The 12,815-nt window shown below is 41.4% G+C and overlaps 1 protein-coding gene across 3 annotated transcripts in view; it reads left to right on the top strand.

Moving 5' to 3' along the window:
• cep170aa (centrosomal protein 170Aa) overlaps positions 1 to 12,815 on the top strand; it is a 37,352-nt gene that overhangs the window by 18,837 nt on the left and 5,700 nt on the right. For all 3 annotated transcript variants that reach the window (XM_068568732.1, XM_068568733.1, XM_068568731.1), the window contains exons 9-14: positions 3,240 to 3,410; positions 3,875 to 4,180; positions 8,742 to 9,092; positions 9,458 to 9,744; positions 11,750 to 11,842; positions 12,564 to 12,681. In XM_068568732.1, the coding sequence (XP_068424833.1) occupies positions 3,240 to 3,410; positions 3,875 to 4,180; positions 8,742 to 9,092; positions 9,458 to 9,744; positions 11,750 to 11,842; positions 12,564 to 12,681 (1,326 nt within the window). The remainder of the gene's footprint in view (positions 1 to 3,239; positions 3,411 to 3,874; positions 4,181 to 8,741; positions 9,093 to 9,457; positions 9,745 to 11,749; positions 11,843 to 12,563; positions 12,682 to 12,815) is intronic.

Raw genomic sequence — 12,815 nt, 5'->3', positions numbered from 1 at the left:
CCAGAAAGTAACTGGTTCCTAGAGTTGGGATGAATACGTTGTTTTTCAGTTATTGTTTTGAATGCGTATTGTGAACATTAAGATTGTTTTATTAGTTGAAAGAGAGTATCAGTTGAAAACTGTAGCAGAAAAGCAAAACAGGTACACTTTTCTCAAATAATATTGTTATTACCACAACGTTATTGCACTTTGCATTTTTCTCATATGATGCCTGATGACAATGGCCAATAGACACATATTTCATTCATAATTTGATGTATGTCTTTCATGTTATTGAAGCTATGTATTGTGGGTTAAATCAGTTTAAACTTAACATTTTCAGCAAAAAGAACTGTCATTATGCAGCAGGGATTACTGTGTGCTGCAAACAGTATGTTATTAATGAAATGCAATGCTAAATTGTGCAAATTATTTTTATCTCAGTATGGAAACAGTAGCTTGATCTTAATGCCCTCTAGCTCTGTTTCTTTGCTCTGTGTTGAGGTAATGGCAAGCCAGACTGTGTGTCTGTCTGTGTATGTAACAATGTTCATCCAAGTGCAGACAAAGGCTTTTTTCATAGCCTGTATGTATGTCTGTTTGTCCACAATATGTGCGTGTATTGTGACCGTTGGACTGGGGGGATCCTGTGAATTGGCGCTGGATACTCAGAGTAACAGGATTAGAGGCTACACCAATAGTGAAACAGCTCAGCGATACAAAATCAGTCTGTGCCAAGCTGGTTTAGTGAAGACCAGTGTAGTCAGAAGGAGTGGGGGGAGGATAATCATACACAAACATTGGAGCAGACTGAAGCGTCCTCAAATCTCTCGCAACATCTGGATGGATAGTCTGGGAGCATCTTCAACAGCCTAAACAGGAATCCTTCTTTTGATTTCACAATCGGTTAAATCATTTCTGTGCTTTACCATGCTGTGGATTTTACCAAAGTAATTTGTTAGTGTGGCACAGTGATTTAAAAATCCTAAAAGCTTTCCAACAAATTTGGCAAATGGGATTGACTCCTTCAGTCCTGGAAGTGGGTGAGTTGAAGGCACTTTGCCCTCTTGGAACATTGACTTTTTGACTGAGTGCTGAATAGATGTTTTGATGCTGGATTTGTTGTGTGAGGCAAGCAGCATGCTCCCCAGGGGCGTCGCACATTTAAGTAGGTTACATGGATCTCAGCATCAAAAAAAGTTCTTATCAGTGTACATGTCTTTAAAAAAGTGTGAGCACTAGCTCTAATTGTGCTCTAATAAAGTGTTAACATCAGATATGCAGTAGCAGTGAGGGGGAAGTGAAAGAGGTTTTTGGGAAGGAGGCAATTCTGTTGCTGTGTTTTTTTTGTTGTTGTTGCATGTGAATGTCAGTTAAGTTTAGTGTGTGTGTCCTATTCTCCTTCCCAGTGAATAGGCTGTGTTTGCTTGTCAGAGTCCCCTACCCCCTTCCTTGTGTATTGTCACTCAAGCCGTTTGGGTTACGCCATTGCACCAGCTCCCCCATACCTCCCAACACACAAGCACACTCATGCACACAGTGTTAAAACAGAGCACTCTCTCAATATGCACTGCAGCGATCATTAGCTAGCCACTCCCTAATACTCCGGTAAGTATTGCTCTCAAATCCATATATTTTGGCCAATGGAGCTGGTAAAAGACTCAATTTTAGTCAACATTTTCTTTGTGTAACCTGTTTTGTTATCTGTGGTTTAGAATATACATATATATTGTAGCTCTCTATATTGGCTGTTTTAAAAGTTTTAAATGAGAAGTCAGAAGTACTGCAGGGTACAAACAGCTTTGCTACTGTTAGTTAAAGTCTGGCACACTTACTAAATACAAGATGCCCTTTGTAATAATGTTAAGAGAGATGGTGTCATTACTCTGTAATGCTGTCTCTGTTGTCAGTATTCATCTTTGTATGTGGTAGAGCCTAATGGACAACTTTACTGCTGATTCTATGAAGCCTAGGATTTGCATGTTTGTGGTCAAATTATGCAGTACTTAAAACTGTATGGTCTTTACATAAATGACATTGAATTCATTTATATAACTCTTAACTTCACATAAATTACGAGGTGCTTCCCAGACAAGCCATGTGATTTATGGTGATGTCACACTTATTTCCACGGATTACATTTGTGAGATACAGGAAGTTTAGTCAGTGCTTCATAATTTCAAGAACTGAGCAAATGGAGATAAGGAACTTACGGTTGTTTTGTCTCTTTAACAGGTTTATTTTTTAACTTTTCTATCTTATTTGCATAATGTTACATTCTCAGATAATTTGTTGGATCAGACATGTCCTTTAACATATTTTACCTCAAGATTTTAATTTTTGCACTCTGTTTAAATCCATGTTGTAAACCTTGCCAAAGTTGCATAGCAGCTTTTGCTGGCAACTGCCGTTTTTGTTTTAAAGATGAGTCCAAAGAGATTTTTTTAGTATTTAGGTTTAGTTGTCAACATTGAAGTGGAAATTAAGCTCTTTAATTCTGAGATTCATGTTTATAGAATATACTATTCATTGGAAATTCCCTCATTATTGTTTATAAGTAATTATATTCTGCAAAGTCAGTTTCCGTATCTTGTTTCTTTTTGCCAATTGCCATATGTTCACATTGCTGCCCAACATGTCGCAGATGGCCCCTCTAATTTCTGAAAGTATCATTTATCATATTCACATCCCACAGAGGCTCTGTTTGTTAATACGAACAGATGAGAAATAAGTGCTCCATATTGTGAGTGCCTCAAAGAGCTGTCGCAGCACTTCTCCTCCTGAGTGACTTATGTGTGACTTGTGTGTGTTTATGTGTGTGTCTATATGAGCGATAGACAGTCAAACTGAGAGAGAGACAGACATATGTGCATGTCTTTGTAGTATTTAAAGGTGAACGGGCTGCATCCTCTGCCAGAAGGAGATGATAGTTTTGATAAATGATGAGATACACTTGCTAAAGAGAGGACCTTGATTGAATTGGTTTGTTTGGGATTTGGGTCTTTTGACTTTTGACAATGAAACTAACATTCATCTCTTACTATGACACTGAAGCATTGAGAAATATTAATTGCTCAATATTCAGATAGAAGCTGTGACAATCCACCCCTGTACTATATCAAAACAAATATATCGTATTGATGAAAAGTGTGCAATGACAACTCGTATGTTTCGACCTATAACCTCACTCACCACTTTTTGTCATGGTAATCCTACTCTTCTGTTAACCTGTAACATCTTTGTGTGTTTTTCAACATCAGACAAAGAGGCTCGTCGAGGAGAGAAAGCTAAAGAGGACAGCCTTCATGCCTCCGCCTCCCACGATTCCAGCTACTTTGAGATGCCTACCAAGGAGGGTCACATGGCCAGTAATGGCATACATGAGATTCCCACCAAGGACACAGAGGGCACACCCTCTTCCAACTCTGCAGGTGAAGTATACATTTTATTTATTCAGATTTATGGTAAATAAAAGCAGTCTTTTGCTCTTTCGTAGTCTCTACATTAACAATCTTTGTGGTTCCTAGTTACAAATAGTAAAGCACTATTACATAGATTTGTGACATACAATTTGTAAATATTTACAGCCAATCAAGTCGGCCTTTGTGATAAATGTGTTATCATCATTTATGGCACAAAGAAACATTATTTAAAAAAAAAAAGAAAACAGGTAGCAGCACTACATGTCTAGCACAAATAGCGAAGCAATTATTCTGCAGCAGAAGCCATCAGCTGATTTGATTATAATCAAATAAATATCAATGTGTTGTGTATTCACATAATTGGGTCATAAGAAGAACTCATAGTAATAAATGATTTTTTGCAAGTGCCCCACCCCGCACCACTATATTTAGTTGTACTTGCTGACAACAAAACTGCATCATCTGCTCCACAGCTCAAGGACACGCCTCCTTCACCATTGAGTTTGACGCCACTTCTTCAGGGAAAGTCACCATGAAAGACCATGTGTCAAAGTTCACACCTGAACACCACAGGTCGCGCTCCAAGAAGAGTGGAGCAGGAAGCGGTGGAGCCGGAGGGAGGGACTTGAGCACACTGCAAGCTGCTATGATGGCATCAGAGAGCAAGGTCGCTGATTGGCTGGCCCAGAACGACCCCGCACTGGTGCGCAGCGAGTCAACAGAGGACGACAGCAAGAGCATCAAGAGCGATGTGCCGGTCCATCTCAAAAGGCTAAAAGGTGGAAGTTGTTTCCGGTTAACATTTTAATGTGTGTGGATTGTGTAAAAATAGTATTTTTCACAACCACAAATTTTATATATGTCTCCCGATGCTAAAGTATGTAGAGCCTGGGTTATGCTTTGTTTGGAGCAGAGGTCATTGACAGTGGTAACCACGCTTGGGGATTAGCAGATAGCAGACAGAAACATTTAAACCCCATATAACTCTGACATCCAATGACAACGTTTAGCATAAGTAGAATATTACATTGTACTTTTTCACCATTTACAGACATATTATCTAGTAAGAAGCACACATTCTACGCATAGACTACTTCATGACATGCCTGACTACAACAGTTTTATATGTGACTTTAGGGTTATTATTTGTGCATTGTCAGTGTGGACATCTTCTCTGTTTATCTCTGTTGGCTTGTTGCTATGTATCCTATGCGTAAGGTTTGAGATTGCTAAGACTGTACATTGCCTGCTTCTCTGTATTTCTTTGTTCCCTTTACCTGTAAGCAACCAATTGCTGAATAAGCTCCTGCGGCCAGGGGTTTTGTAAGAATGGGCCAGACTAGGCGAGGCTATGCGAGGCTCTGTACTGAGGAAAGGCTATGGTAGACTACATGCTGGTCACGAGTTAATGAAATGAAGGCCAATTTATGATGTTGTTGACATGTGTGGGAGAGGGACCAGCTGACAGCAGCTGATGAAAATGGAAATCTATAAAGTGGAAGGCTGGAAAGCTAATTCATTAGAAGGAGTTAGTTCTACATGCATGTCTCACTTGATGGATGATTATTTTGCTAACTGACTGTCTGGCTGACTTTGGGACTGCTGGCACTTCAGTGTTTCCAATTGAAGCTGTGACTGATTGTTACTTGAGTTGTATTTTAGAACCTGAGGGAAGAGTAGAAAGTCTGACATAGACCAGGGAATAGGATGTGATTTGTGTGCTTAAATTAAGGTGGATCACCATGAGAATAACTGCATAAAAGAGAAAAGAAGGGATGAAAAAGAGGAGACAAGGTAACAATGAATAGAGGGCAGGTGGCCAGCTGGCTGGAAAGCTGTCTATTGATGCCGACTGTGGCCATGTGCGTTGTGCAAAACAGGTAGAGTGGCAAGATGGTGGGCGAGAGAGTGAGGAAGACCCTCACTGTTAGGCTGAGATCAGCATTTGCAGTAGTAACAGCAAAGGTGATTGGACAAAGAAAGGCAGAAAGGAGAGAGAGAGAGCGAGAGGGGGGGGGGGCTTGTTGCCTGGACTGCAGTGAAAGTAGAAAAGGAGAAGAGATATGTTTTTCGATAGTTGTTATAGTAACAGTGATGCAATTGATGGCAGGGGAAAAGACAATAAAGACATAGATTTAGAAATAGCAAAAAAGAAAGAAATACCAGCGTACATCTCTTTGTGTCTGTGTGAGTGTGAAGGCTGCCGTAGCAAGTGTGAGAACCGCATTTCAGTGCTGACGAAAGGGCGTGCGTGAAGCAAAGAGCTGCTCACATGTGGATGTGTGTGTGTGAGAAATTTGTCGTGTCTGTGTTTGCTGCATGTGTGTGTTTAAGACATGCTCAGCGCTGATCTGCAGACAAGCAGTGTGGCATGTGTGAGGAGAGGCTTGTGTGATGTTGCTATGGGTGTGTCGTAGAGGTACTAGGCAGAGAGAGAGGCAGAGGAAACTGAGAGGAGGCAATTGAGCCAACGCTTTTGATTTGTAAGCATCAAGGTGAGTGTTTCTGTTCCTGTTGTAAAGAGCAATGTAGAGGATACATCATTAGACTCTGTGGTATCGCTATCGATGTTGGAATACGAACTGATCATCTGAAAATCTGGGCATTTTCTGTTCCAAAAAGATGTGATTCTGATCAGTGTAAAGCTATAAATGTGTGTTCTGAAATGTCCTTGAGATTGCAAGATTATTTTTTGCAATTTGGATTCACGATGAGTATTTTATGAGCATTGATATTAATTTGCAGTAGTAGTAAATGCTCAACAGATATACACAAGGCTTCAATATTACGTGTGCGTCACGTGTGCGCTCTTATACAGCACAGTTCTATATGTTGGCGTTGCATGTTTGCTTGTCTGTGCCTGTGCATGCATGTTAAGTAAGGGCATCCTTGTTTTGGGTGCTCAGTTTTGTGTGTGTGTGTGTGTGTGTGTGTGTGTGTGTGTGTGTGTGTGTGTGTGTGTGTGTGTGTGCAGCCATCAGCGAAGAAAGAGTTCAACTCCCCTGTGAGTCATGGCGGGGCAAGCGGGGCAGAGCGCTGGACTCTCACAGATAACTCTGTTCTCCTCTCGCCCTGCAAACGGCTTCTTTGTCCGGGGCACATAGCATGAAAGACATGCCTTTCTCTGTCAGCTTATCTGCTGATCTGCTCAACCAACTGTCGCACTCTGCTGCATTCCTCCCTCATTCCATTCATGCATTTTTTTCTTTTTATGAAATATGTGCTTTATTTCAACAGTGATAAAAGACAGGAGAGATGGAGGACGATACTTTTAGCAATAAACAAAAAGTGGTATAATGTAGGCAACTGCTTCACATGCTGAGTAGCATTGACTTCACAAGTAAACCAATTCACTGACTTTACTGTATAAAGCCAGTGGAATGCCTCCTGCTCCCTAGGTGGGCGCCTGTGGCTCAGTAGTAGAGCGGGTCGTCCTTCCCGACTCGGCTGGTGTCATGTCAAAGTGTCCTTGGGCAAGACAAATTGTAGTTGGTACCTGCTGTGTATGAATGGTATGAAATATTACATACTCCTGTTGGGCAGGTGGCACCTTGCATGGTAGCAGTGTATAAGTGGGTGTGAATGGGTGAATGACATGAGGTGTTAAAGTGATTTGAGTGGTTAGAAGACTAGGAAAAGTGCTTTAAAAAAAAGTACCAGTCATTTACCACTTACCATTTATTTCTAATTGCCAATTGTTGCTGTCAATTGTAGCTTTCATTCTTCAGCATGCAATATCTCAATGATTATCCATAATTTTCAGATCACAGTTAAAGACATAGAAAAAGAAAAGACATCAGTACATCAGACTGATTCAAAGTGTAAGTGTGTGTGTGCGCGTGCGTGTGCCTGTGTGTGTGGCAGTTCCCCAGGCAAACCACTATGGTCCACTCAGCTATAGAAGCATTCTGTCCTCTATCCTTATGGAGGGCAGTCTACCTCTAGTACTTGATTTATTGCTTGCACAGTGTAGCTATAGTGAAAACAGCTTCAAACATCACCACTTGGTTATTTCACTCCAATGATTAAAACAAATATATCAATCAAACAATACAAATAATCTGCTTGTGCGCTGGGATGGATGTCGACTCTAGATTGTGGGGTTATACTGTAGTATGAATTTATTTTTATACCATAGTTTCTGTTAGACAAGACACATACATTTTATGTGTTTGCGAAGATCTAAACCTGTGGCATGAGTTATGAAAGTAGAACGTGTTTTACAATGATCATCCCCAACAACAGTCGTGGTGGTGTTTCTTCCCCCTAATACTCTGACTGATTGACTGTTTGCTGGTTAACTGACTGGCTGATTGTTTGAGTGGTTGTCCACTATAATGGCAATATACAGCCTCCTTCTGTTAAGAATTCCCACTCTCTATTTGGCTTTTTCTTTCCTCCCACTTTATTCAGTTCCTCCACTTTCCCATCCAACCTCTTTTTCTTCACCATCCTCCTTCCCAGTTCAGCCTCTTTTCTTTCCCAATCTACTCTCACCTCCCCCTCCTCCTCCATCCCTGAAGCCCTTTCTCCCAGCTTCCTACTCTCCGCGTTTTCCTCCTCCCCCTCCCCCTTACCGCCCCCTCACTGGCAGTAGGCAGGGCCAGTGACCGTGTGGGTGGCATGTCTGGATTAGGGTGGCACACTGTCTGCCTTTGCACAAAACGGAGAGGACATGCTGATTCAACCCAGACTGGTAAAATTCTAGAAATAGCAGTAATGTGGTAGGTAAAACATAGGTGAACATAGGATCTATTTTGATGGTGGAATGATCAGATTCAGGCCACAGCTTAAAGTTCATAGTTCATTCAGGCTGTAATGGTTAACAGACATTTGTTTCCTGTTTCGGTATCCACAATGGATGGGATTTTAGGAAGATGTGGTTCTGTGCTATGGTCTATGTCTTGTTCCTGGTTGCTTAATTTAAGTAGACATCTGTACAGCCACGCACATTGCTGTGCTGCACATTGCACACTATCTGTATCTTTATGGCTGCACAACAGCTGTTGTATGGTGCTCTGATACTGTTTTGTAAACATGCTATGATATGAATTTAAGAATGGTAGTTAATGTAACATCCTTCATGTTTCCAGAATATTTAACTCGGTTACAGTACAAGTCAGTGGTTGTAGATACGTGCGTTGTTTGATTTACACCCAACCCAGGTAAGCAAACAGATCTATTTGATTGTTATTATATTTGTTAGACATAATTATACAGCGTCATATGGAATACTGTCATAGAAAACAAGCCTATTTTTCCCACGAAGCATTTGTTGTTGAAAAACAAGAGAGACTAAAAACTCAACTGAAGTGTGTTCATTCTTTTGTGTCCTGATAGGCAGCAAACATGAGGATGGCACCCAGAGTGACTCAGAGAATGGAGTAGGGCTACGTTTCGCCAACCGCCGCCACGCCCTCGAAGAACGCCTAAAAGCAGCTCATGGCCTCGTGGGAGCAGGAGTGGGGAACCTAACTGCTGCTAGTGGGTCCAGAACAGGTGGCAGCCGCACTTCCTTCATGATCGAGTTCTACGACGAGGAAAACCATCGCAAGCGGCGATCATATTCGTTTTCCCAGGCTGCATCCCTGCAGGGGTTCGGAGCTGGTGGGGAGGGACTATGTCCTCAGCCTCCCTCTCACCCCAAGGTGTTCAGCATTTCCACCTCTGCTACAACAGCCTCGGAATCAGGTAATAAATCTCTTCCATCACGTCTAATTTATATTCTGATACTCGTTCTAACAGTTTTGTGTGTTTGCTAGAGAAAATGTTCGAAGATAAAAGCAGTCAGCGCATTTTAAAGAGAGACAATAATTCATGAGTCAAGGACACCTTCAAAGCTCCACTGTGTTTTGTGTGAAAGTGTTTCTCTTTGCGTGAAAAAAGGAAACAAAACAAAAGGTGTTAAGTGTTAACCTTTAGAAGTGGCAGTAAAATGGTTAATCAGTGGCTTTTACGTGACCTTTCGATTGACAAAAATCTGTTACTACAGCAACTTGCGTGTCTGTTTATTTGTGTAATAGCATTATTTCTGCTCTACATGTTGTTACCTGTAGGTAAGGCCCCAGCTCCCATACCGGCGACAGTGACTGCAGGTGCCCCTACGGCTGCCCGTGTCCTTCTCAAGCAGAGGTCAGAGGACCAGAGTATCGGTCGCAGCTCTGTCAGCACTGGGCTGGCGACGGGCAGCCCCACCAGCCCCAGCGACACCTCGATCGTTGGGAGAGGAGCGGAAACCGCTGGAGGGGAGGCAGCAGATGACCACAGCGATAAGGGGACGTACACTATTGAACTGGAGAACCAGAATGCAGAGGAGGAGGAGGCCAGGCGCATGATAGACAAGGTAGGAGGAGAGTTCAGAGATGTTAGCAACTGACTGCTCCATGTGAGATCTTTTCTGTTTCTCTACATCAAGCATCACTATAATTTGTTTTGACTCAAACATCTTAATTCCTTCACAAGACGATGCATATGAAATCCTACCAACATTATTGAAAGATTGGACATTTTCTTTTGAATATTTTTGCAGTTCTCAGCTGTTTCTCAGATGCTACTAAGAGGACATTGTTATTATGAATTTCTGCCATGAATGCCACCACCAATTTGTGATTAAAAAAAAAGGAAATTGCTGACCCTGTCTACTCTGCATAATACTGCGACAAAATACACTTTTCTCTCTAAGCTCATTCCCAGTCAGTGAACACAGCCACACACATTATTCTACCACGCAACACTGCAATATTGTACTATATCTTAGCGGCCACAGCTCTGTTTTCTGTTGCAATCTGTTACTGTTGTAAATATTACAAAAAGGATGTTAGACTGTTACTTGTCACAATATCGTAACCATGTAGTTAGATAATTGACTCCAGTTGAGTAAGTTTAAGTAAACTATAAACTGCATGGTCCTGGGCAATTTTTGTCAGATTTTTAATTGCCATCACTTGTGGTTATTAAATGCAATCATCTTGAAAGCCACTATAGTTTGCCACAAATCAAAGGAGACGTTCTGTTTTTATTTCTTTTTTTACTGTTTAGACCACTCTCATCACCCCAGAAAACATAAACATCCTCCTTGGTGCCTTCTTTGCCTATTTGTGATCGTAAAAGTAGCGAGTCGAATAACAAGAGCATAATTTAAACGTACACTGTAGCAACTCTAAAGAGAAGAACTTGACCAAGCACAAACAGACCGCAGCAAGGTTAATCGTCTCTTTATTACCTGCTTCGTTGGCACTTTTAAGGTTAGAAAATCCTTTGAGACTGGTTTGTGCTGTAGCCACTAAAACAAAGCTATCATCTCTTAGTTGCCATGCTTGACCACCACTCCATCCTCTCTGTCGCATTGGTAATCCTAATGCTTCTGTAATAGCCCGTGGAGACTTGCTCCAACATGCACCGTCCTGTTTTATTAAACACTGCTGCGGGGCAGTTGAGAAAAACCTAATCTGTTTTTTGCTGCAGCCCCTGCTCTGTGGCATGGCAGTCTTTCATTCTTTCATGGTCACAGAAGGCCTATCTGAAAGGGGCAAAGCAGCACACTTTGTGAGACATGGTTTGATGTTGCAGGGTGAGAAACTAAAAATAGTAAAAAAGCAAACATTTCCTTTGACCCTCATGACAAGAAAAGAAGAAATGTAATCTTACCTACAAGCGCAAAGCGCTAAACCATTTCAGACAGAAGTTCACCGGTCTGTTTAATTGCCACATACCAGATTCGGAAGTTGGGACTTATTTTTAGGAAGTTTGCAACAAGGGTTTATCACATGGACGTAATTGAAACGTTCCTAAATTACATGTAAAAGAAGCGCATGTCACTGTAAGTGTATACAGGTGGTATCTTAGAGTGGTTATAATTAGTGGGGTGTGTTTCGAGTCCGTGTTAGTCTTAGTGCATTACATTCAAAACTGGAAGTGTTGTTATGCTAATTCCTGTAATTAACTGACAACCTAATTGGCACACTAGCTACTCAAAGTCTGTCCACTCTCTCCCTTCTCTAAATTCAGTGTGCATGTGTGATTTATTTTCGTGGCCATGGTAGTCAACTATCAAGTGGAGATTGTTGCTTTAATTGAACAGCAGTGTCTGTCCACTCAGTTCACTTTTGTTCATCAAGAGAACCGTAGAATAATATTACCATGGTGCTTATGTATCATGAGGGTATTTAATTATCATCACAAAGTGTGCTACAGAACTTATATGCTTTGGAGGCACACTTTAAATTGGAAATTGGAAAGTATGATGATGCATAATGCCGTTAGATTTGCATGCATTATACTGAGAAAGATGTCCATCTCTGACCACATTGTCCTCTTGTTCCCTCCTGCTTTTTTTTAAATGTGTGTAGGTGTTTGGTGTGCAGCAGAACCAGGACTCCTCTCATCTGTCAGACCTGCAAGGAGAAGGAAAAGGAAAGGAGTCTGGGGAGACGGGGAAAGAGGTACAAAACCGTACTTGAGCTGCTTTTTGGAGTTTGTGTTTATGTGTTCACCCATACAAGAGTCTCCATTACTACAATATTGATGACTCTCAATGTTAAATTATGCGTCTCAGGCCTGTGTAGTATAACAGAGTCAGGGGTGAGACTCAGAATCATGGTGGAATTTCACAATGTGAGTCACAGTCACTCCCATGACTTGACCGCTGTACTCCCCTAGCCTTTTCATGGGAGTAGGCTAGTCCTCCTGCAGACTGACCTAGATCATACTAAGATATGGTGAGACATGCTTGTCCCCCCAGGCAATTTCATAGCAGGGAGTGGAGAGTGTCTGAGCATTTTCTATCTATTTATGTTTTCAGTATAATTCATATTTGTCATATATTCCAAGAAAAGTTCCAAGTGAACAGTTCAGCTTTACTTAAAACGCTCTTGATAAGATGACGGTGGGGTTTCTTGGGACTACAAGCAGCAGAATCAGGCATGTTTAGAATTTTAAGTAAAATACAAATTCAGGAATTTCACTTAATATCACACCTTCCATTCCCACAAACATGTTAATTTCCATTATCGTGTATCACATTTCAGATGAACAAATACATGCTATTCTCAAACAAGATCTCGTCTATACATTTTATGCCACCACTAATTGCTCTTTTTTCTTGTTTTCTCTCTCCTGTGTCCTACTCTCTTGTCACCCCACCCCCCACACATGCCCCCTTAGGCTCTTCTTGGAGACTCGAGTTGGGTCTCTCAGTGGGCCAGTCTAGCTGCCAATCACACCAGGACTGACCCAGAGGGCTCAGGAGCAGAAACAGCCGCCTTCCTCCACAAAGAGAGAGGTACATAGTCACTTGAGTCTCAGAGAACGAATAGATGAATGAAATAACAAATTAATAAACTGAAGTAAATTAGTTTTGGAGTTTTTTTTATACTAAACATTTTCTGTTACAAGCATGTACATTAGAAAGCAGCA

Source organism: Clinocottus analis, unplaced genomic scaffold, assembly GCF_023055335.1.
Source record: "Clinocottus analis isolate CAN_PGR_092001 unplaced genomic scaffold, fCliAna1.0.p SCAF_8, whole genome shotgun sequence".
NCBI lineage: Eukaryota > Metazoa > Chordata > Actinopteri > Perciformes > Cottidae > Clinocottus > Clinocottus analis.
This window is presented reverse-complemented; position numbering and strand designations above follow the sequence as displayed.